The sequence below is a fragment of the Hevea brasiliensis genome, chromosome 1 (genome assembly GCF_030052815.1).
Source record: "Hevea brasiliensis isolate MT/VB/25A 57/8 chromosome 1, ASM3005281v1, whole genome shotgun sequence".
In the NCBI taxonomy this organism is placed as follows: Eukaryota; Viridiplantae; Streptophyta; class Magnoliopsida; order Malpighiales; family Euphorbiaceae; genus Hevea; species Hevea brasiliensis.
Genome location: NC_079493.1, coordinates 25,342,354 through 25,368,954, shown reverse-complemented (window position 1 = coordinate 25,368,954; position 26,601 = coordinate 25,342,354). Strand labels below are relative to the sequence as shown.

At 34.7% G+C, this 26,601-nt stretch overlaps 3 protein-coding genes and 1 pseudogene across 3 annotated transcripts; 2 read left to right on the top strand and 2 right to left on the bottom strand.

The window, feature by feature from the left end:
• Positions 1-4,339: 4,339 nt before the first annotated feature.
• Positions 4,340-10,622, bottom strand: LOC110651360 (rust resistance kinase Lr10). Its single transcript, XM_058152951.1, has 4 exons — positions 9,932-10,622; positions 9,734-9,760; positions 9,350-9,642; positions 4,340-4,408 (listed from the first exon to the last, which is right to left on the bottom strand). The coding sequence occupies exons 1-4, from the start codon at positions 10,620-10,622 to the stop codon at positions 4,340-4,342; spliced, it is 1,080 nt and encodes a 359-aa protein (XP_058008934.1).
• Positions 10,623-11,899: 1,277 nt separating this feature from the next.
• Positions 11,900-13,151, top strand: LOC131168877 (putative RING-H2 finger protein ATL21A). Its single transcript, XM_058152947.1, has 3 exons — positions 11,900-12,574; positions 12,942-13,007; positions 13,111-13,151. The coding sequence occupies exons 1-3, from the start codon at positions 11,920-11,922 to the stop codon at positions 13,149-13,151; spliced, it is 762 nt and encodes a 253-aa protein (XP_058008930.1). The 5' UTR covers positions 11,900-11,919.
• LOC110643920 (rust resistance kinase Lr10) lies at positions 13,035-14,677 on the top strand. Its single transcript, XM_058145061.1, has 2 exons — positions 13,035-13,140; positions 13,278-14,677. Exon 2 carries the CDS (start codon positions 13,409-13,411, stop codon positions 14,468-14,470), a length of 1,062 nt encoding a protein of 353 aa, XP_058001044.1. The 5' UTR covers positions 13,035-13,140; positions 13,278-13,408; the 3' UTR covers positions 14,471-14,677.
• Positions 14,678-14,857: 180 nt separating this feature from the next.
• Positions 14,858-25,474, bottom strand: LOC131179128 (protein GAMETE EXPRESSED 2-like; annotated as a pseudogene).
• Between the last annotated feature and the right edge of the window lie 1,127 nt (positions 25,475-26,601).

Sequence of the window (26,601 nt, the reverse complement as noted above, 5' to 3'; positions counted from 1 at the left end):
CAAAGGTGCATGATGGCAATCTTCTCAGATTTCATTGAAGACATAATGGAGGTTTTTATGGACGATTTTTCTGTTTATGGATCTTCATTTGACATATGCTTGGCTAACCTTTCTAAAGTTTTGCAGCGATGTGCAGATACTGACCTTGTGTTAAACTGGGAAAAGTGTCATTTCATGGTTCAGGAAGGGATAGTGCTTGGACATTTGGTGTCTAACAGAGGAATAGAGGTTGATAAAGCCAAAGTTAAAGTGATAGAGAAGATGGCTCCTCCTACCAATGTCAAAGGAATTCGAAGTTTCCTAGGACATGCCGGGTTCTACAGACGCTTTATCAAAGATTTTTCTAAAATAGCCAAACCTTTGTCTAATTTGTTAAGTAATGACACACCATTTGTATTTGACCAAGAGTGTTTGGATGCCTTTTGCAGGTTAAAGCAAGCTCTTATCACTGCACCAATCATGCAACCACCTGATTGGAGCCTACCTTTTGAAATTATGTGTGATGCTAGCAACTATGCAATTGGGGCTGTTCTTGGTCAAAGAAAGGACAAAAAGGCTTATGCTATTTATTATGCTAGTAGAACACTGGATGAGGCTCAAACAAATTATGCAACAACTGAAAAGGAATTTTTAGCAATTGTCTTTGCATTGGAAAAGTTCAGACCTTACATTATTGACTCAAAGGTGGTTATATTTTCAGATCATGCAGCCATCAGGTATTTGCTCCGTAAAAAGGAGGCTAAACCTAGGCTCATTAGGTGGATTCTGATGTTACAAGAGTTTGATTTGGAGATTAGAGATAAGAAGGGAGCTGAAAATGTAGTTGCTGATAATCTTAGTAGGTTGAAATTGGATGGTGAAGAATTGGATGAAATCCCTATTGATGAGTTTTTCTTGGATGAACAACTTTTCTCTTTTGTTGCTAAACTACCTTGGTATGCAGACTTTGTGAATTATCTATCTTGTGGAGTTTTACCTCTAGGTATGACATGGCAACAAAAGAAAAAGTTTTTGCATGAGGTGAAATTTTATAGATGGGATGATCCTTCACTCTTTAGGAGATGCTGTGATGGTTTAATAAGGAGATGTATTCCTGAAGAGGAGATACAGAGTATTATGCATCATTGCCATGCTTCTGATTATGGAGGACATTTTGGAATCTCTAAAACAGCTAGTAAAATTTTGCAAGCTGGTTTCTTTTGGCCAAATCTTTTTAAGAATGTGAGGAAATTTGTGTTGGAATGTGATAAATGCCAAAGGAGTGGAAATTTGTCAAAAAGAGATCAAATGCCCCTAAATAATATTCTTGAAGTGGAATTATTTGATGTTTGGGGAATAGATTTTATGGGGCCATTCCCTCCTTCATATGGTAATAGATACATCTTAGTTGGGGTTGACTATGTGTCAAAGTGGATGGAAGCTATTGCAACTCCAACTAATGATGCTAGAGTGGTAGTGAAATTCTTGAAGAAATTTGTCTTGAGCAGATTTAGAGCTCCTAGGGCTATAATTAGTGATGGGGGTTCCCATTTTTGCAATAAGCAATTTGAGAGCTTAATGAGGAAGTATGGTGTAGTGCACAAGATAGCTACCCCATACCACCCTCAAACTTCAGGACAAGTTGAAATTTCTAACAGAGAGCTCAAGCATATTTTGGAGAAAACAGTGAACAATTCTCGGAAAGATTGGTCTATCAAACTGGATGATGCTTTATGGGCATATAAAACTGCTTACAAAACCCCTATAGGAACTACTCCCTTTAGGTTGGTGTACGGTAAGTCTTATCATTTACCTGTGGAGCTAGAACATAGAGCATATTGGGCCATTCAGACCTTGAATTTTGATCTTAAGCAAGCTGGTGAGAACAGGTTATTACAACTTAATGAGCTTGAGGAATTGAGGATGGATGCTTATGAAAGTGCCCGTATTTACAAAGAAAGAACTAAAGTTTGGCATGATAAGCACCTTAGGAAAAAGGAATTTAAAGAAGGTGATTCAGTTTTGTTGTTCAACTCAAGATTGAAATTGTTCCCTGGAAAACTTAAGTCAAGGTGGACAGGTCCATATAGAGTTTCTAAAGTTTTCCCTTATGGTGCAATTGAAATTTGGAGTGAAAAATCTGGGAATTGTAAGGTCAATGGGCATAGATTGAAGCATTACATAACTGGAGACCCAATAAAGGGAGCAAGCTGTTATAAGCTCTCCAATCCCTCACCTCTTTTTCAGTGAAATTCATGAAGAGTCCAGCTAAGGACTATAAATTAGCCCTCTTGGGAGGCATCCCAAGTCCTTTTATTTTGCTTTTGCTAATTTACCTTTATTCTCATTGCTTTTGTTTTTATCTTGAATCTCCCCAAATTCAATTTTTGACATTGTTGAATTTTGTCCCTTGTAGATATATTTCAATGGAGGAAGGTTGGTGAACTGCTGGGGAGTGACCCTTAACCTGAAATTATGTTCTTTAAATCTCCTACAAATTGATTGATTTTTGCTGCATAACCAGTGCAGGGTCTGCTACCTGGTTTATGCAGAGAGGAAAAATGAAAGCTGCAGCAAGGAAAGGTCTGCAGCAGATGAATTATGTCCTTGAGCTGCAATCTGGTTTATGCAAAGGAAAAATGAAATCTGCAGCAAAAAGGGTGTCTGCAGCAAATGGCTTGTGTTTTTGGTGAGGTGGGGTGTGTGACTTTTAAGTATATGTGCTTTTAATGTTAATATGATGGTAAGTGAGCCATTTTTGCAGTTTTGAGCTTACTTGGGTTGTAGATTCAAGGTGGACAAATTGCATTTTCTTGGCATGACTTAGGGAGTTCATCATTTGTGAATAGATACAACTTTATGCAGATTTTATTGAGTTTTAATGTGCTAATGTTGATTTGTAGAATTTGAGTTAAAATGGCATGGGTCACAAATGCCTTTTATGCAGGATCCATCTTCTACAAGCTTGTGTGATGCATTTTTGATGAACTTTGTATATATTGATGTGTTTTTGGAGAAAATTTCTCATGGTTTATGCTTCATGGAATTATATTTCTTCATTCTAGGGTATTTTTCACACTTGCAAATCATGTTCCATTGCAATCTTAATCTTGTTAAATTGTGCATAAGCAACTGCATAGCTTATGCAATCCTGCATAACCACAATTTTTGCCATTTTCATCCATGTTGCAAAGTGCATGAGAAGAGTGCATAGCTTATGCAACTCTGCATAGCCTAATTTTGTCAAATTTCATATCTTTAGAAACTTGCATAAGCAGAGTGCATGACCTATGCACATTTGCATAACTTCAAATTCCTCATTTTCTCTCTCTGCCGAAGTCTGCATAAGCAGAGTGCATGACTTATGCACTTCTGCATAACCAGAAACTCCAAAAATTCAAACCTGCTGAGGGGTGCATAAGCAGAGTGCATGATTTATGCACTTCTGCATAACCAGAAACTCCAAAAATTCAAACCTGCCGAGGGGTGCATAAGCAGAGTGCATGACTTATGCACTTCTGCATGACCAGAAATCCGAAAATTCCAAACCTGCCGAGAGGTGCATAAGCAGAGTGCATAGCTTATGCACTTCTGCATGACCTCACACTCTGAATCTCAAAACCCACCGAAGAGTGCATAAGCAGAGTGCATAGCTTATGCACAACTGCATAACCACCAACCCCAAACACCAAAAGCTGCCGAGACCTGCATAAGCAGAGTGCATAACCTATGCACTACTGCATAACCGAAAATTCCAAATTTTAAAAGCTGCCGAGAGGTGCATAAGGGGAGTGCATGACTTATGCACTCCCGCATAACTTCACTTCCCAACTTCCAAAAGCTGCCGAGAGGTGCATAAGCTATGCACATTCACTTTCCCCTTATGCAGTGATTACAAAACCCGTTTAAATCAAACTTTTCTTTTCGGCAAATTTTTTTTCCCACCTTCAACCCCCCGATATCCCTGTTCACTGTTCCCCTCTCACAATCCTCATTCCGGCATAACTCCTCCTCACACCTTCTTCTCCATTTCGATTCTCACTACATTTGCCCTAATTCTCATTCTTCTTCAATTTTCTTCTTTCCCCCTTATCTCTTCCATCCTCTCCATCGGCAATGGAGTCACCTCCCCATTCCCGTCCAGCTTCTCCTCTTGAAGTCTCGCCATTATCAACAATACCTCCCAATCCCAATTCTCCTCCATAAGCGACACCCCCACCACCTCCCACAACCACGTACAAACGAAAAATCCGATCAAAATCTGTGCGACCCATGTCCTCTGCCCCTTCTCTATCCAAACGCAAAGAACCACCCACCCCATTGTCGGAACCACCACCCAAAAAGCCAAAAGCTCCAGCCTCTACACCCTCTTCCAGCAAAAAGTCAATCTCAGTAGCTTCACCGGTATCAAAGCTACCTTGGCCTCTTCCTGATACAATTCAAAAAGCAGCTTTTAAGCGACTCAAGGATAGGAGGGTACAACCCACTAGGTTTTAGATGTTTGGGGCAAAATAGAGAGCTGTCATTGGACCAATTTCATAGCATTTTTGGTTTTGCAATTGATGGGTTATTTCGAGTGCCACATACTGGAGTAGAGGTAGCCAACAAGGGTATTTGGAATGCTGCCCAATTTTGGAGAATCATCACAAACCAACCTCAAACTTTCTCTGCTGGAAGATCAAAAACCTCCCAAATACTTGACCCTGCACTTAGGTTTATTCATAGGCTGATTGCTAGCACCATATTGGGCAGAGGGACTAGTTCTGGTGCTGTGGGGAAATCTGAACTATTTATGTTATGGTGTGCATTTCACAAAGTTAAGGTTTCTCCTGGTTATTTCTTTTGTGAGCATGTGCTGCATATTGCCACCAAATCCATAGGTGACATTGTTTTGGGTGGGCTCATAACTGTCATAGCCAAGCATTTTGGTTTTAATCCTGAAGAGCACCCAATACCAGCACTTGTGGACACTTTATATTTTGATACTGCACACTTAACCAAAACAGGGTTCAGTCTGCCACATTTTGATACTGCACAACCTGCAGCAGAAACTGAGCCCATTGCACAACCACAAACCCAACCTTTCCCATCAGTCCCACAGCACTCTACTGCACCTACCCCACCCCCTCCACCTGCACAGGAGACCCCAGCAGCTTCTGCTCAGCCTACACCTCCTACAGCTGAACCTTCCTCATCCACAGCCCCTCCTGCATTCAACACTAAAGCCTTATTCACGTATCTTGAAAGGCTTAGTGATGATATATATTTTGTGGATAGGAGGCTTGACACTGGTCTTGATACACTCAAGGATCGTCATGATCACCTATTTGACCTTGTCATGGAAACCAGGGACAAGCAGAAAGAGTTGAAGGAGATGGTGAAGCAAATTATGCTTTTTCTGGGAATGCCACCTCCACCTCCATCACCTCCTCCAGCACCATCATTTCGACAGCAACCAGCAGCTACCAGCCCCTTAGCAACATCCTTGGACAAGGGCAAAACAATAGAACTAGATTAGTTTTTGTTTTATTTTTGTTCTAACTTGTAGGACTTTTCCTTTGTAAATATGTTCAAACATTTATAGTTTGTTTTGAATTATGTTTGTTTGTTTTGAATTAGTTTGTTTTAAATTCTGCTTTTCTTGCAGTTTTATTGGATAGCTATTACATTAGTCTTCTTTGATTTTCATTGCACTTATTACCCTTTTGTACATATTTGCCCATACTCTGTATATATTTTAATGCTTCTACTGCTGGTTGTACATTTCCCCTTGCCAATCCTCATGTAGCAGCTTTTGTATACACTGCACAGGCTATGAATTTCCTTATGCAAATATTTTGCATAGCCTGTGCAACCCTTTCTGCTACTTATGCATAACTGCACAGGTTGTATTCCCCTTATGCAAATGTCCTGCATAGCCTATGCAACCCATATTACCACTCATGCAGAACCGCACGGCTTATGCACCCTACTTATGCACTTGATCTGGACAGCATTTAACTCTGCAAAACCTGTGCAGCTTCTTATGCATCCCTTTATATCTTGAATTCTCCTCTGCTCCATACCAGGTAACTCTTTCTTTTTGCTCTTAATTTTTACAATTCCTGGTCAATATTATTTGCTTTGAATTTTGGTTATCTACTACATGAGACATTGAGGACAATGTCCAATTTTGAGTTTGGGGGTGCACATTTTGATTTTTGGCTTTATTTTTCACATTTTGAGTATAGGAGCATCTCATCCCATTCCATTTACATATATTGTAAATATTTTACATATACATCCATACATACACACACATTACACATTTACATACACATTATACATCACATTGCACACAAATAGACAAATAGACTTCCTCCATTTAGTTAATACATTACTCATTTTAGGAATCATACATCATGCATCAAAATCTTTTGCCAAATCCCTTGAGTTTTGAAAAGTTGCCTATGAGAGTGATTTGACTCACCCTTTAGTTGGGTTTGTGGATTGAAAGTTTCCTAAGAGGTGCAAGGTTTTGAAGTGTCTATCCCTTGCCTATATCTTCTTAGCCAAAAAGCCACCCAATTAGTCATTTGGAGATGGAAGTGTTTAGAGGAATTATTGGATATAAGGTAGTCAAATGATGTCTCACCAATCCTAGAACAAATTTTCTAAACCTTTCAAGGTGAAATACCAGCTTATACTTGAAAAGAGAGATGATTAGGCATTCTTTGATTTAAACCTTCTCATTTTAAACCTTTGGCCTTTTTCCTAATTAAAATTAACCCTTGCAAACCCCTTTGAACCTTTTTATTCCTAATTTTTCTTGAAACCCTTATTGCTACCTAGCCAATGAACCAAACACTCCAACCCTTTTCATGAGGATAATTGAATATTAGGTACACTTTATACTCTGATATTAAAAAAAAAAAATATATATATATATATATACAATAAAAGGGAGAAGAAATGCTTGTCATCTTGTGAAAGTGCTAGTATATGTGCTTTTTACTATTGTCATTCAAATTGAAAGAAATCCACCCAAAGTATTAAAAGGAATGAGTTTGGGGGTGGCAATTTTAGGGACAATCATAAAAAAGAAAATGCAAGATACAAGTTTAAAGTATCAAAATGTCCCTCCATTTTTATGTGTTTTGTAAACTATGCTAGCACTTGACAATTCTCATTATGTACTTCTCTCCTCCATATATACAAAAAAAAAAAAAAGAAAAAATTATAATAAAATAAGAAGTGTACCTTATGTTGTTAAGATTGGAAATATTCTCATGCTTTGAATCCTTTTTACCCATTCTTCTTCTTAGCCTCATTTTGAACCCCATGGCCCCATTACATCCCTAAAAAGACCTTTGATCTCTTGATAGTACTTGCTACATTAGTGGAGATAGGAGTAGGGAATTTGCCTATGGGATTGGAAAACTATTCATTCATTCATTCAATTCCATCATTCCATATAGAGACACTTTGACTATTGATTGTTCTAGAATTCCTTTTGAGCATGACCCTCTCTCTTGATTGGTTGGTTTGGGGATTTTGAATGATAATTGACTTGATGGCTAAGCGGTGAAAGCTTGGATAAGCATTAAATTCTTTGCATTTTGAAGGATGGGTATATGGATTGCTGGTATGGTTAAAGGGGTGTTAAGTTACTTTAATATGTGATTTTCATAGCTCTTTGGATAAGGCACCCCTAAAAATTTTTGCATTACATTTTAAAGTTTGCTTGAGGAAAAGCAAAAGCTTGAGTTTGGGGGTATTTGATGCATACATTTTGCATAATCATTTAGGTTTAATTTCATAGCCATTTTATTTGATTATTAGTCACTTTTAGCTAATTTCATTAGTTATTTAGTTAGTTTTTCATAATTGTCAATTTTGGATTAATTTATAATTTTTACTTTGTTTTGTAGGAAAAATGGTGTTTTTGAAGGATTGAAGAGAAATTTTGCCATTGAGGAGTGACTTCTACAGCCAAAGATGTCAAAAATAAGTTTTCAAGCTGAAATATGCATTGATCAAATTGTGCATAACTTGCCGCATAAGCTATGCAGATCTGCATAAGGAGAAAAATCACTGTTCCAGAACCAACCGAAATGTGCATAAGGAGACTGCATAGCTTATGCACATTCTCGCCTCCCTTATGCACCTTCACGGAATTGTGCATAGCCTATGCACCAAGTCATGCAGTTTCGCATAAGTAAACCAGAATCAGCCGAAAACTGCATAAGGTATGCAGTCCACTTATCCAGTCCCATAAAGAGTTCATTAATGAGCTGGCAGAAGATTCCCTCAGATAATTCCTCCTAGAACATACCATTTTAGGGCTCCATATCAGAAAAATGCTATAAATAGTCTCATTTTCCCATTTTAGAGAGAGGAGACAAGGAGCAGAAAAGGAAAGGAGAAGGGAGGCAGAATTTGAAGAGTCACTTTCACCTTCCACACCATTTTCAACCAAGATTTGCAGATTTCTTTCTTTCCTTACCTTTTTCTACATTTCTAGTGTTTAATTTCTTATTCCTTAGCTTAGATTAAAGCTTTATTTTCATATAAACTCATATTTTCTTGTAAACATTATGGATAGTGAGTAGTTTACTTTTGATTCTAGAGTAAGGGTTGTAATATTTGAGATATTTTGTGGATTTTGATTGGGTAATCCATATTTTGTGGTCTTAATGAGTTTTATTCATTTCTTGTGTACTTAATGACATGCTTAGTGTAGGATCCCATTAAGTGATGTTCTTAATCCATGGTTGAAGCACCGAAAGGAGAAGGCCTTGTGATAGATAATCAAGGAATTGAACTTAATTAACTTAGATCTAGAAATAGACTAAGGATTAAGAGGATTCACAGATTAATTAAAGAACTTAATGGGTCTTAATTAATTCTAACTCCACGAAAGTAGGATTAGTTTGATTAAGGCACTCTTTGTCTCACTCGAAAGGGTATTCAAAGGATTTAAGAATTAATCTCCTTAAAACCCATAAGTTTCATAAGATTGGATAACCAATTTAAAATCCCAAAATAGCTCGAATATGAAATCCCGAACTCCGGAATCGCCCTTTTATCATTGCTAATTTTCAATTGAATTTAATTGCTTGCCATTTTAAAATCTTGCCATATTTCAACTTGCTTCTTTCAATTTGATGCAATTTTAGTTTAATTAATACATTGTTGGATAGATTATTAATTTTGCTCATATAGATTTCATACTCAAATACCCATCAATTTGTTACCTTAATTTCAAGAATAGTTCAATTTAGTCAACTTTTTATATCCAAAATTCAATCATTAACACAACTCCTCGTGGGAACGATAACTTTTCTATACTACTTGAACGACCCGTGCACTTGCGGTTGGGCCACATCACGAACTCCTCTCCATTTCCTTTGGAGTTGTTGAGGACCTTCACAGCTACCAGGATTTCATCAGATAGCTTCCCTCTGAACACAGTTCCGTAAGCTCCTTGGCCCAATTCATCCTTGAATTGGTTTGTCATCCTCTTAATAACGGCATAGGAATATCTAGCAGGCTTGAAAGATTTGTAGTCATCCAAAAATTTCTCAATCTTGGACTGATATTCTCTTTCTATTCTGTTGAATCTATGTCTGCGGTAGAATAGAATGGCTGCTACTACAAGAAAAATTGAACCCAGGACTGTCCCTGTATGTATAATACATTCTTAGTCAAGAAAACCCATCTTCCAGACAACCATAAAACCGCATGTAAAATTGGAAATACAAAGACGGCTAACCTGTTGCCATGAACTTTTTTGCGGACCCTGCAAAAAGAAAAGGGCATTTTTAGATTTCCATGTTCTGTACTTGTTTGCAACTTCATAATTCCCAAGTTCCCAACAATATTGCAGGGATTGAAAGTGGAATTTTAGTGGGCAATACATATCCAAAGATGGGATGAGAGTTAACAGATCGATGAACAGAAAACAACATACCTATAGTTGGTTTGATTATGCCGTAGCATTCTGTTTCAGATCCAGTGGCATTGCTCTTCAATCTGCAGTACTTGCCTTCTTCTTCACAATAAGTACAATCTGGATAGTACCATTTCAAAGGAAGAAAACTTTCCGGAGAATAGAGACTATATTCTGCAACTATTGAAATGTTATGTAGCTTGGAGCAAGACAGCAACTGGACTAAGTTTTCAAAAGAAGCATATGAAAGAATGGCGTAGATATGATAGCGAAGGTCACTTAGGCAAGAGACTGGCCGGAGAGAATAATGTTCTTTTTGTGAAGAGCAATTAAATAAGTTATAACTATAGTAAAGTTCACCCCTAAACAAGAAGGGAGAAATATCAGAGAGATTGAAGTTAAAAAGAAGCCGTCTTGGAAGGCAAAATCCATCTAAATAACTTGCATAAATCACTTGAGACTCGTAATCAATTGCTTGCACCAAGAGCTTCCATGAATTTGGCAGCTCCAGAACAGTATGGCTCTTCTCCGAGCAAGATAAATCAAACCCAGCTGCAGGATAGCTACAGTGGAGTGGTTGCCTGCCTTTGATTCGGAACGGAAATCGGACAGGTGGGCCTTGCATCCCACACGATGATGTACTGCAATGATCATTAAGGCCTACAGCATGGTGAACGAAGAAAATGGACAAGAGAAACAAGCAAGCTACCATTGGTATCTATATTCTTCTCTCTTTCTACAATCTACACTGCAAATGGATAAAGGTTTTGTTATACATAATCCAGATGGACTCTTTAACATAAAAAGCTTTGGATAATAGAGATAGCTCTTAACATAAATTTATTCTTCTCCTCCGAAATGGATTGTTGCCTTTGAACCAGTGTAAACCAACTCAATCGAGACGCCAAATGTGAAACTGAAAGTTTTGTATCCAAATCTATATCTATATAGGTAGGGGTGAGCAATCGGTTCAAACCGAACCGAACCGAATTAAATTATCAAAACCGAACCGCCAATTTTAGAAACCGAACCGAACCGAAATTAGTGAAAAACCGAATCAAACCGAACCGCTTTAATTCGGTTCGGTTCGGTTTAAACCGATCAGTTTGATTTTTGATTGATTTTTTAATTTAGACTTGATTTTCAAGTTATTTGGTCTAATTTTAACTTTGGTTTGAACCTAATAACCATTAATCAATGAAATTAAATAATTAATATATATAAAATTAAATATAATTCATAAATTTTCCATAAAAATAAATTAATTCAAAAATCGATTCGGTTCGATTTAGTTCGATTTGACTATATAAATCACTATTCGGTTCGGTTCGGTTTTTTCTCTTCAAAACCGAACCGAACCGAAATAACCGAAATTTTTATAAATTAAAACCGAACCGATTGAACCGAATTGAATCGATTCGGTTCGGTTTTTCGGTTTGAACCGTATTATGCTCAGCCCTATATATAGGCAAATTATAGAGTACATCGTGCACTCACATGAAAATAGATAGTGCATCTTATATTCACATAAAAATAATTATACAGTAAAACTAGAAATATGGGACCTAATGTTGTATTAGTGAAGACGCACAAACACCAGGTACACTTAATAATTTGCCATCTATATAAATATAATAAAATTAGCCCCTTAAATAAATTTGAGGACAAATCTCTTAAGAATTTTGAATTTATCCAAACTTTAAAATTAATTTAAATAATAAAAATATAATTAAAATTAATTTAAAAAATAAAAGATATTTTTGACAAACCTAATATCATCCTTCTACCTTCATATATATATATATATATATATATATATATATATATATATATATATATATATATAGTCCACATGTGATTGTAAATTTATGCAAGAATTTCAAATAGAAATACTTTTTAAAAAGGAAAAAAATTCTTTCTCGGTCCATATATGGAAACCCCAATGCCAAACATTTATCTTTGTTCAAAAAAAAAAAAAAAAAAAAAAAAAACCCTCTCTCTGTTCTGCCATGATTAGAGAAAGACTTAAAATTTTTGTTTTGCTGCTCATCACCCAAATAATTTGCAATGCTACGGAAACAAATCACTGTCCTCCTTCTTCATGTGGGAATATCCACAACATTAGTTACCCTTTCCGATTACAAACTGATCCAAACCATTGCGGAAAACATGGATATGAGCTTTCTTGCGAAAATAATATCACAGTGTTGAATCTATTCAGAGGAAGATACTATGTGCAGGCCATCAACTACGATCACTTCACCATCCGACTGATGGATGATGGCATCAACCCAGATGATTGCTCCTCCATTCCTTGTTTTCCTTTAACTCCTAGCAACTTCTCGGAGGGAGATGATCGATACTGGAATTTCTATTCAGCGCCTATGATTAGTTTCATAAAGTGCCCAAATCCAGTGTACCCTCCCTCTTATCTGGACTGTTCTACTTGCATTAATGGAGGTTCTGCTTTGCAGACGCATACCTATGCGAAGATTATAGATGAACATACCGAGGTATCTGATTTGATGGAGTCGTGCAGCGTAGAGATGATTTATTTGCTTCCAGATGAAGAGGCATTCGAGAACAAGGATAATAATATATCCTGCGTTGAAATTCACAGGCAACTTGCATATGGGTTTGAGCTTTTCTGGGAGCACAACTTCGGTAAGTATTTAATGTTTTCATCTATTTTTTTTATAATATATAATTATTATTTATCAAAACAAAATTAGTTATTAATAACTCTGAGATAACCATATTGATTAATATATTTTTTTTAAAATGAATGCCCGTCAGGTTCTTTTATTAAGTGTGAGCTATAAAAAATTTCAAAAAAAAAAATTATATATCAATAATTTTCTAACTTTGTTATCATGAAATCAATTTTGCCACTCATTTAAATTTGTATCATTTCAAATCAAATGTGATTTTAAATAAGTTACAAGTCATCTGAAATCAGGCACATTGGATTTTAAATAAATCACGTTTGGATTTCTTATATGATACCATTGTTTTCTATTGATTAATGAAGGAATACAACAAGATCTGCTCAGGGCATTGATTTATGGAATCAGTGCGATCCTCGATGCAATCGAATGTAAGGTCTCTCTCCATTTATTACATGATGCGTGATCAAATTTAATTAATTATTTCTTTTTATTGAATATCAACATCAGTAATTTTTTCTACATTTTCTGCAGTTGAGTACCCATTGATATACGCTGTTATTGGTAAGAACTAAGAACTTTCGTTAATGAATCTGAAAACATATCATTATCATATTTATATACAGATGAAAATCTTGCGCTTCTATAGACGTAACTCTTGCATTTTGTCTCTCTTGAATGCTTCCATAAATTTCATGCAGGAATTTTTTTTATTGGAAGAGCTTTATGTGGACTTCCGTGTCTCTTCGCCTTTCTCGTATTCAAATGGCGAAGGAAACATCGGTCGGAATATGACACAATTGAAGAATTCCTACAAACCCATAATAACCTTATGCCGATAAGATATTCTTACTCGGACATTAAGAAGATTACTAGAGGTTTGAAGGAAAAGTTGGGAAAAGGAGGCTTTGGTACTGTGTATAAAGGAAAGCTTCGTAGTGGTCAATTTGCTGCGGTGAAAATATTGAATAAACCTAAAGCTGATGAACAAGATTTTATTAATGAAGTTGCTACTACTGGGAAGATTCACCATGTTAATGTGGTAAAACTAATTGGTTTTTGTGCCGAGGGATCAAGACGAGCTCTTATATATGAATTCATGTCTAAAGGATCTCTTGATAATTATATTACTTGTCGTGAAGGATCCATTTCTTTAAGTTGGGAAAAACTATATGAGATATCCCTTGGAGTTGCTCGTGGCATTGAATATCTACATCGAGGTTGTGACATGCAAATCCTTCATTTTGATATCAAACCTCACAACATTCTTTTGGATGAAAATTTCACTCCAAAGATATCTGATTTTGGGATTGCTAAATTTTATCCAACCAAGGGGAGCATTCCATCTCTTACAGCTGCAGGGGGAACTCCAGGATATATTGCACCAGAGATATTCTATAGAAACAATTTCTACAAAAACATTGAACGTGTCTCATATAAAGCAGATGTGTATAGCTTTGGACAATTGGTGTTAGAAATGGCGGACAGAGAGAAGAAAGTAAATGCAGTTGATGAAAGTTTAAGTGACGTTTACAGTCCATATCGGCTTCATGACCAACTCTCTAGTGGAAACTTACCAATAGAAGATATAGAAAAGGAGGAAAATATAAAAGCTAGGAAAATGATGATAACAGGATTATGGTGCGTACAGTTTCAACCTTCTAATCGTCCTGCAATGAACAAAGTTATAGAGATGCTTGAAGGAGATTTTGAAAGCCCACAAATGCCTCCCAGGCCTGTTCTATTTCCTGCAGATTCAATGATTACGGATGGGGGAAGATTGTCATTAACATCAGATGAGTTTACAGAATCAAATAGCTTGGCTGAAAATTCGGGAGGACACATAGGAAATATTCTGCTCAGTGCAGGGGAAGGCCAACATGCCACTCGTTGAAAGAGTAGTCTTTCCATTTTAAATGGTAGAACAGAAATCTTCTTCATCTTGCATCCTTTTAAATTGCTCTAAACACTAGAGTTGATTAATGACTCGATGATAGTTTGTAATGATTCTGCTTTTTACTTGCAAGTGCAAGCTACCTTTATTTGCATCGTATTTGTGGTTCTTCTAAACCTAATGATAATGCATTTGCAGATGTTTCACTATTTGTTGGTTTTGTTTTTCCATGCAGCGATTGCTTCTTAAGCTTTAAGCTCCAATATCTAATCATCACTTCTAACATAGGTCATGTGATTTCACTTGTTGGAATAAAGCACAGGAAACTGGAGTATATGAACAAAAGAGTTTGGGAAAAAAAAAAAAACTTATTTGAGTTCAAGCATCTTCAGAATGTGCAAATCCTTGCATGCAGAATAAGGAATAGACATATGTTTCAATAACAGTAGTAAAACAATCTAATGTCTTCTCAATTCCTCCAATGTCTACATCGCATGGTTTATAATTTCACACAATAGATCAACTTCTTGTTTATGAAACCTTCTCAATAGCAAGTGGCATAAAACTAGGCAGAGTTTTTTAGACGTTGACCACTAGTAGATTGAGAGGGGCTATGTACATCCAGGCCAGATTCTCTGACTCCAAAGTGACGGCAAGAGCTGCATATTCGCAAAAAAAAATGTTTGTTAGTGAAGCCAAAATGTGTAAGAAAAGCTCAAACTCGTTTCTCTACCCTAGCTATGAATCCATTTCCATAATGTCCAGTCATTAGCTTGTCACCGCTGTCGAAAGTTCAAAGGTCGATGGAAGAGTGAGAGAAGTCGAGAACAACCACCAGTGAATTCAGTTGTTTTCTCAGATAAATCAACCCTTGACTGCGTAAGATAATTCAAGCAACATTAAAACTTGTGCTCTAAGTACAACATCCAAAAATTATATGTAACAGTATTATGGGAAAAATGTACTAGTTCAGCTGGAGGACATCATCAACAAAAGTAAGAATGAGCTAGCTAATTTTAAAATGCCTCAAAATACATGTGAAAACCAAATCCCAATGCCCACTTACAGATTCCTTTTGAAAATTTCGCAAACCAGACTGTTTAGAGTTTTGGAATTTGCAGCTGCTTCTTTCATTCACAAGAAGAATTGCACATTTGCATGTGAAGAATAGAAGTACTACTCCAAAAGAGAGAACCATAAGAAATTCAATAATGACAGCTGATCCAAGGGCTGCACCCACAGAATGAAATTAACCTCAGTTTACTAAATACAAAAAAATTTATGTCCTTCACTTTGCAATATTCAGTAATGCAGTGCTCATAACAAGTTATTACTTCAAACAGACACAGTTTGACTCGATAATTCATAAAAATAAGGCAAGTTTCTAACATCTAATAGAATTAAAAATAATAAAAAAAGTAATCTCAAATAAAATAAAGCAAGTTCTGGAAGAAAATTTTTAAGATTGTCACTTACTATGAACTGCCAATGAACTCATTGGCCTTTTTCGGATAAGATTTACAGAAGCCTTGACATGTAAAGGCATTGAAATATTGTCAGCACAATCTGAATAACAACCATAATGTCCCATATCATTTAATTTCAGTGTCAAAACAGCACCATTTTCTCCACCCTATCCTCCAAAAAGAAACATAAGAAAAGAAAATCAAGTCTATTAACAAATGGATGCTTAATTTAAGCAGTATATTAAAAAAATAATAAAAGTAAAGTGTATCTTCTCACACTTTTAAACCAGATACACTAGCCTGGAATTTATATTTCTTCTAAAACTTCCAATAAATGAGCATGCTCACATGATATGATAGTTGTTGCATGACAACGTTGCAATCAATAATTGTCCCCTGAAATCTGATTCCTTTAGCTTTGACCATAAAACGCTTTGAGATAGTAACATATGTCTGAAGAGGTTGCCATTGATAGCTATTCATTAGCCTCAGTTCAGTTGTATCTATAAGTTCAGCTGGTAGGCTGGTTACCAAAAATCCATCATCAACTTCAACAGAAAATGCGACTATAAAGCGAGACTCTTTGCCTGAAACATACCAACAAGCAGAAAATAAACTACCCAAAAGACATTTCTAACAAGTCTACCTTCATTTTAAGACCTAAAAAGTCCACCACTTTCCCTTAAAAAAAAAAGAGTAGATTTTTCTTAATTTCCATCTAGCTAGTTTGATTACCATTAAGAATGGAAAATTCTACCGTTAAGTTGTCAGTAGAACTTCCGAGTCAGATACTAGTGCAATTCACTCGATTTGAAATTTATCATTTATGGATAAAGTGACTTAAAACTTCAAATTAGCAAATTTAACTTTCAAAGAAGTACAATTCTCTTTAGATTTAGTATAAAATTTTTCATGCACGATCAATTCCAATGTTTAAAGAAAACATCCATATTTATACCAGGGAAGTTAAGAAGATCTGGATCTCCAACACAAAACTCAAACTTGTCTCTAGCTTTGTTAAAGATCAGTGACTCATCCTCATTGCCCTTCAATGTGATAAATTTGGGAACGTTAATAAATGGAGGATCATTGATAGGTTCCACAATAGCTGGAACTGCTAAATCATTTATCCCATTCTTGTTGCCGGCAGAAACACGAACAGTATCATCACCACTGAAATTATCATTTCTGATTAAGGTGGGGAAAAAAGTTAATGGCACATACTAAAGACCAGACCATGAATATATAAAGTTGAGAGAGATTTATGCCACAAAAACATCAAGGAACATTGGTGCCGCTCTATTATCCTGCAAACAAAATTTAAAAGCTATAAAATGTGAATACAACTACTTCTCTACCTCCTTTCCTATTCCTATTATTTCCTTTTAATTGAAATAATTCATCTGTTTTTTTCTTACTTTTCTTAACATTACATGGGCATTAGGTTCCAAAGTATTACTACTAATATTAAAATCCTTTAGTAGACAGTCCATGTATCGCAAAACTGTTCAATAAACCACAGATAATCAAGTTTCCAAACTTAACTAATATTTAACTGCTTTATCCTTCCATTTTATCCCATGTAAATCCTTTCTACGTTGAGATGATGGTCATTTTCTTATGATAGATTCATGAAACTTCCCTGTCACTTTAAAAAAGGAACATAAGCAAAAATCGTTGACTGTATCATGGAGAAAAACTTTTTTTTAAGTTCAGTAAGGGGAAGAAGGTGCTCGACTCCCTAATATGGCATTATCAGACAGGCACTCATTGGACTACTGGTCCAATGACTTCACGAATCTAAACAATAGGATAAGTAGATAGTACCCGAGGTATTGAATTGACTGAAGTGCTAGATTCATCAAATCTACAGACCCCTCTAATGTCAAGCTCTTTGCTTCATCATCTTCTTTCTTGACAGAAAATTCCCCCCAAATTGGATGCCAAAATTGCATCAGCATAGGAGACAAAAACAGAGTTCCAGAGTCTGCTTTAAGAGTGACAGAAATGTTCTCCATTGGATCAGAAGACCTAATCTCAAACCCTGAGAAACCACTGCAATGCACAAGAATCATAACATCAGAAGAGCATAAATCCAGTAAAACATCAGCCAATATAAAATTTCAAATTACTAACAACAAAAATAAAGTTTAATGAGAAATGGTGATGTACCCATATCTGGGGCTTATCATATCCTCAGTTGCTTGTAGTTGACTCGGAGATGAAATAAACTGGGGTGGGATATTAAGAACAGAAATGTTTACAGCAGCAGAAGCAAGATTGCCATTTACATCCGATATTGTATACATAAAAGAGTCACTCCCATAATAATTTTGATAGGGGGTATATCTAAAGAAATGTCCATCCTGTAAAAGTGAACCATAATCTGGCTGACAAATTACAATGCAAAACAGTATGTCAATTTTCCAAGCAAGCTCTTCCAAGAAATAAATCAGCAATATAAGCATAATCTCAAATGCAAACTGACGAATGTCATAATAGCTAACCATGTAAAAATAATTGCAGTTGCAGATGGAATAACATTAGGAACATGAAAATAATGTGATCCTCCTATTTGCAAGAAAAGAAAAGACATTATAAAAAATTATAATAATTGTCTTACTTTTAAGAATTCAACAATGCTTGCATTATGTCCAGCAAAGTAGTCATTTGCTAAAACATCAAAAGCAATAGACTCATCCTCCCACACAGAAATTATGTCATCATAAGCTTTAGGAAAATATTCACCTGGAAAACATTGAAACCAGCTATCTTAGAAAAATATCAAATTTTATCCATCTAATGGAAAACAAATTACAATTTAGAGCGCCCATCATGTAGAAATGGTATAAAAAAAAAATTCTGGTATGTCCACCATGGCAATCACAAATACATCACTGCCATGCAGAAAGTGCTGAAATGTCTCATTGTCCCCCATTCAGATAACCATGTTCATGAATTTTATCTTTTATGTTCAAACAGATAAATCACTGATCTCATAATTTTATCCCACTAAATAGCCTTTACTGAATGGAGATCTTCTTACATGCAGTTGTAAAGAGGGAAAAAGAATGATAGTATGTATACAGTTAAAAGTGAGGAAAATTACCAAAATCTCCTGTGTTTACATAATCTACACCTTGCTCCTTTTTTTTTTCTTTTTTTTTTTTTTTGTCAACATGCATTATATAGGTTATAATTTCTAAATTCACTTAAATTTGAGTCTCTGTGTTATTGTTCCATTGACCAACCTCTAACAGAGATGTCAAATAAAACAACTTTAGTCTATTTTTAAATGGAATAGGTTATATCTCCAACAAAAATGTATATCAAGAGGGTTCTTTAAATTGCCCAAGTAAGAAAACATATGTTGCCTCAAAATTATGTTTCTTGCATATATCATCCCTATAAATCCATACTCTTATTAAATTTCCTTTTACCAAAGCTGCTGCTGCACTCAAAAATCAATGCTACACGTGATAATTATCATATTTTGTTGAATAAAAATTTCAAAAAAGAGTTGATCACCTTAATTTGCACCTAGCACAAGCCTTTTGGCCTCCCTACTTGAGATAACGTACTATCTCATGGCTTTAAAAACAAATCAAATCAGGCATTTCTACCAATTAGAAACCGATGAATATATAGTGCTTTGTCATTTTTCATAGAATTCCAACGATAGTTTCCTATAAACCTTAAACAAAGTTTAAACATCTTCAAATCACATACTAAGAGGACAAATCAAATTCATCTTGCTATACCAAAGACACCACCAAATCCTAAAGTATATACATTAATGATAGTTTATAGTGAAGAGAGATTACTATGTATTGATGCTGTTATAACTTACCACCATACACATTGACCCCAAAAGGGCACGGTGAGAAACGTATGCCATCAAATGAAACACACATCTCATAGGTTCCAACATCTCTAGCCATATATTGACAAGTATATGACCCATCATCATTATCTACAAACATCCCAGTCGAAAAACCAGACCTGTTGACTGAAGCAATCTCTAGTTTTAGCAGTGACTCTTGGGACAGGACAGGATTAGAAAATGTATCCATCAATTGGACCCATATTTCATTCTCAGTAAGCTTTGGCACCTTGGGAGCAAATTTCACAACTTTTGAAAGAGATACATTAACCTCACCTACGAAAAGTGAGAAAAACTTTAGTTACATATCAAGGAAGAAACTTATAGTATGCAATTATTTGAGATGGCCACCATTATAGATCAAGCAATAAAAAATAAAACATGAAGGAAAAAAAGCCAACTACACCAATGAATAACAACCACAAGTGTAAAATGAAACATTAAAATAAAAACTAAGGATTTATTGTCTTGAAGTTCAACTACACGCCTTTTGTTTTCATAAAATAAAATAAAATAAAATAAGTGACTAAATTTTACATTGTTCAATCATTCATGAGGTATTTTAAGTTACAAAGACACGAGTGCACTTTAACCTACACTTTAAAATCAAACGTGGATATTTTTTATTCATAAATTGCAAGGGTTGCCTACATGAACCCAAATGTATGCTATGATTGTACTAAGGTTTTCAAACCTGATTATTGAACCGGTAAAGGCAAAAGTGCTAAGAGTTTAAGGTTGAACAGAGTCTAATCGGTATAAATTTAAAATATATATATATATACTCAACTCAACTCAACTAAGCCTTTATCCCAAAAATTTGGGGTCAGCTATATGAATTCGCTTTCTCCACTCTAAACGATTTTGGATTAAATCCTCAGAAATGTGTAATGCTTCTAGGTCATGTTGTGCTACTCTCCTCCAAGACAATTTAGGTCTACCCCTTTTTTTATCTTTCTGTCCTCTAACCTAATGTGCTCTACTTATTTAACTGGAGCCTCCGTATGTCTACGCTTCACATGACCAAACCACCTCAATCTCCCTTCTCTTAACATATTCTCAATTGGCACCACTCCTACCTTTTCTCTAATACTCTCATTACGGACTTTATCTAGTCTAGTATGGCCACTCATCCACCTTAACATTCTCATCTCTACAACTCTTATCTTAGATGCATACGACTCCTTCAGTGTTCAACACTCACTACCATATAACATGGTCGGTCGTATGATTGTACAATAAATTTTCCTTTCAAATTATTGGGAATCTTGCAATCACATAAAACTCCCGTGGCACGTCTCCACTTCAACCATCCGGTTTTAATCCTATGACTAACATTCTCCTCACATCCCCCATCTACTTGAAGGACTGAGCCTAGATATTTAAAGTGTTACTTTGGGATAGTACCACTCCATCCAAACTAACTACTTCCCTATCACCAGTTTGGCCTTCACTGAACTTGCAATGCATGTATTTTATATTCGTTCTACTTAACTTAAAGTCTTTTGACTCTAGAGTACTTCTCCAAAACTCTAACTTTCTATTGACTCCTTCTCGCGTCTCATCTATCAGAAAAAAAAAAATATATATATATATATATATATATATATATATATATATATATATATATATATTATTAAATTAATAGTCTCTTCAAAAATAACAATAATAATAATAATAATAGTGTATTATTACAATTACTAGTTTGATATATTTTATTAATAATTGTTAAAATAAAGCTAGCTGAATTCTATATAAACTTTTTTCTTAAAAATAATTTAAATTCATCTTTGGAATTTTATTTTTTGAATAATAATAATAATAATATATAATTAAAAATAAGAAAAAAAATTTCACAATAATAAATTTTTATATTAGTGAAAAATAAATTTTGATATATTAAAATTTTATAGCATAATAAATAGATAAAAATTTTTATTATAAATATAAAAGATAAAAAAAAAAATGATTCATGTTTACACCAACTAGATAAATTATTCATACCCTTATTGCTAAGGAAATAGGTTGGTTTGATGAAAAAAAAAAAATTTCTTCTACAAGTCATGAGTTCAAGTGTTCAACACCCCCAATAGACAAGACATTTTTTTTTTTTTTACTGAGGAAGAAAGAAACCCATTTTTAAACCCAGACCAGATCTGTCAGTGGTCTGATTCCTAGATATCCCAGTCCAGCCCGATCCGGTTTTGAAAACCATGGATTGTAGTGCAAGTGCCAAATTAGCTTAGAATATCAAATTGTTATGAAAATTATTCTATGATTATTTTTCTTCTCACACTAATTAAGCAAATGTGAAAAGCATAATAACAATCCAAATAATTTGCTTCTTACCCTCATTTTAATATCTAAAGCATTATTAACTATAAAAATGGAAAGGGAAACATTTTTGTTCACAACCGCTAAAGGCAGAAAGGGAAAATAAAAATGACGCTAACACAAAACAAAAATCTAAAAGACTTACTATACCTGCTCTAACTTCCTTTCTGAATGAGTGACCACTCAGTAAAATATTTCCACAAAATACATATATTTCATAGATTCCACTCTTCTCAGCAGTATAAATCACATTAAAAGCACTGACCAGAACTTCCGAGTGTCCAGTAGACTGAATAAAAGAGAAGAAGAAAAGAAAGTCAGAATTCTCAACAATGACCAGAAGGAAATATATAATTACACAACTTACAATGTTCCTTGGAACATCAGATGGTGCAGGAGAAATTTCTGTTTGGCTGATAGTAGCATAGCTGAATTCTTGAGCAGGTCCATTCCCTATTCAAGAGATGCATGCCTCCTCAAGTCCTCATAAACCTCTGCTAAAATTGTTCAACAAAAGGGAAGAACTTATAAATAGCAGATACCATGGATGATTGGAAAGATGCTTGGCTGCACATTATAGGAATCATTCTCCCTAACAATCTGCACTTTAATACTTCCTAGTTCAACAAAAGCAGGATATTGATAAATGTCAATCAAATAAACCGAAAACTGTGCAATTTCACCAGCAACGGAATCATTTAAACCGGATCCGTTGACAATGCTGGCTGATCCATCACAATAACCTGTTCAATTGAAACGTAAATTTGCATTTGTTTCAAAGAAATAGTAACATATATATACATAAGCACTAGAAGCATCAAAGATGAAATGACTCCAAATGATGTAGAGTTGGGTGGGGGGAAGGCGGTGGAATAACACAAAACAAAATATGACAATTATTTATGGTGGATAATCAAACCTTAATTTGGCATCCTTGCCAATGGCAACAGCCATAATCAATAAATAGCAGACTAAAAATTTGTCACATTTTAGAAAGGAAAAGGAAAAGAAGTATTGATATGAGGGGAGTAGGGTAGAGGAAGGCAAGAGCTCAACACTAGCACCATCAGATTTTCCAATAACATAATTAGCAGATATGTTGAGCATACCTATAAAGACAGTATAAGCAAATGGCATATTGGAGATGCTTCTATTATGCTTCAAATTAGATATAGTGAGCAAGAAGTTTCCTGGTTCCAATAGACTGAAAGAGAATAACTGTATTCCTGGTACCATGTCTTCAAAGTACAAATCTGCAACAGGTATAGACAGATTTGTATCTTTTTCAATAATATCAGCATCAAATTCATATAATCCAGAAACAAGATTCCCATACTGATCTTGTTGATGAATAAAAATTTCCATTTTGGAAAATATTTGCCAAGCGTTTGTCTCAAACTTCCATTTTGGCAGGCAATTGGAAACATCCAGAGGCCCTGCAAAAAGACGGTTCAAAAAAAAAAAACACACATAATTTCATGCTTTTAACAAGATAAAACTTAAGATTATATGTTGGTTCACGTCAAGCAGAATCAACAGCAACATTTTCAACTTGGGCTTGGGAGTTGTACCAGCAACACAATTTGGATACAAAGAAATACTAATGAGTTTTCTAGATTTTACCCTTCTCTTCCCCAGTATAAATTATCCATTTCTCAATGAAATTTGTTATTTGTCATATAGAAACTGATAAGACAGAGTAAGAGAGTACCACAAAATTCACAGAAATAATGCAACTGTTTATGGCATTGTAACGAGAATGGACTTCAAGACAATGTAGAGTTATGCATTGTAAGTTTATAATATACCAATTGATTTCATCAATTTCAACATCTTCAGAAAGAAAGACCTAACTGAGTAAGTAATGAATTGATGAAAAACCAACTCTTATTTGCAAAATTAATCCCTCTAAATACAAGTTATGAACAAATGAGGAGCTACAGCACAATCACCTGGATTCACCTTCAATGGAAGTGGACAGCCATTCAAGGTTTGATTTCCTCCTTTCACATGCAATAGAAGGTTTCCAGCTTTTGCCACAATAAACTCAATGTTAATAAAACCAAGCTCATTCCAGCCAATATGAGTGATGTTTAGCACATTAGCAAGGGAACCATTTGCATAAAGTGCACACAATGTAAAATTATAGGGATGCAATTCTTCACGAGTTGAAGAAACATTATTCCCAAATGCATCTCTAGGAGCAATAAAAACTGTAGCTCTCTCCCCAGCTTCAAACTCGTTTAAAAATCCCATCCATGAAGCTATGCAGACAGATGGATAAATTTTACCTTGAATGGGAAATAGCAACTGCGGTTAGTATGCATCTTTACATGTACTTGACAATATAAAAGTCCTTGAAAAACATATATCAGTCAATAATAACATTTCACAAAGAGATGATTTGCAAAGCATTATAATACTGAGCAATAGCACAAGTGTTAAAACAATCAATAGCACTTCACCAATAATTTAACATGATTACATTTTACATATGCTTGCAAAAAAAATTCAGCTTTCCTTAATTAAAAAACAGCAAGTAAAGCCAAAATAATTAAAATAACGATTTGCCTTCACTTACTAATCATTCCCAGGGAAAACGTTTATCACAAATCAAGTTCTACCTTAGACGCGAAAATAGAAGTTAAATGCTAAAAATTGCATATTAGGACCTGGCACAGTTTCGAAATGGAGAGATGAATCAAATACTTTGAAAGAGTCATCATTGATAAAGACATTAAAAACCCCAACCCTGATTGGAGTGAAGAGAATTCTCCAGGTACTGGTATCCCCTGCAGTATCCAGGAAAACCCCAGACACAAAAGAATTATTTCCTCTCTTCCCATTAACTGTAAGGGTAGGATTGAAAGCACTTTTATCAAGTGAAACATTTCCTTTACTGTCAAACTCTCCCAGTACTATGATCTTTATGGCTGCTGTATCCCCAGCTTGGAATTTGTTGTTGTCATTTAACCAACTGAAAGCGAAATTTGGAACTTGTGCTTCATCTGCGAGAGATTAAAGGATTTCAAGTTTCTTCATCACAAATTTTGAAACAAGTGGTAATCATAGGATACCTGAGGTTGATGATTCAAATGCAAGGGAGGAGAGGGAAAGGAAACCCAGGAGGGAAATGAGAGTACCACATAAGCGAACTTGAATTGCCATAATTGATTGAGAGAGAAAGAACCTGAAACTCGCATTTGTATGGAAAGATTAAACCTTTGAAAGTGATGATGCTTATCGATTGGACTGATTTCGGAGCAGTTATCGACGATTACCAACCGTTGAGAACGTGGGTCGTAGTGTTTGGTTTTTTTTTTTTTTCCCTTAAAACTGGATTATACATCCAATTCGCTCTATTTTCAATTTTTTTTCTAATTTAATATAAAATTTCAATTTAAATTTAATTTAATTCAAAATTTAAAAAAATAAAAAATAAATAAACTTCTTAATATTTAAAATTAAATTAAAAAATTAAAAAAATTAACTTCAAAATTAAGAAATTAATTTTTTTTTAATCATGAAATGTAATCCTTAATTTTTAATTTTTGAATTAAATTAAATTTTAATTTAAATTTTTAATAAATTTAGATAAAAAATAAAAAATAAATTAAATTGAACGAGCAGATTCCATCTCGTGGGCGAGCCTTTCAACTTTTTTATCAAGTTAGTCCTAGACTTCACTTACAAATTTAAATTAATCCTATTCTAATAAAATATTATTTTGTATAAATAAAATATTATTTTCATTTAAAAATTATTTATTATTTTTAATTAAAATAAAATTTTAAAAAAATATATATATAAAGAACAACAATTGGTTACAGCACCAGGTCATTTAGGTAAAATGATTTTCTTGTTGGTGTCACGGATCTTGGCAATGTAGAAGAAACAAATAGAGAAGACCAACAGCCGAGAGCAAAGAACGCGAACTTGCGAGCGTGAAACCGAAGGCTTCAAATCCCAGGCTGCTAAGAAATTGGAAGAGGAATCTAAAAAGGGAAGAAAAAGACCACTAGTGATGGAAAGCCAAGGGCTCCAATTTTATTTTTCAGTTTTTGATTTTGTTTAAGGTTTTGTTCTTCTACTTGAATCTTAATGTTTTGGTTTGGAGTTTTGTTCCTTTGTTTGAATATGGCATTTTGATTTTGGATATGTTTTGTAAGGAGGAAAATAGTCGGAAGGGGAAAAAGTTAAAATAAGTAAAAAAAAATAAAGTAAAAGATGAATTCCCTCATTTTGTAAAAAAGAAAAGAAAAAAAAAAGAAAAGAATTGTAGAATTATGTGGAAAAGTGGGGAAAATAATTTTAATTTTTTTGTTTTTCTCTTTATTCTTTTTTCCCTCTAATAATTATTTTATAATATAATTTTATTTGTTTAAGATACACATATTAGTAAAAATATAAAAAAATTCACTCATCACTTTTCTTTCTATCAAAACATG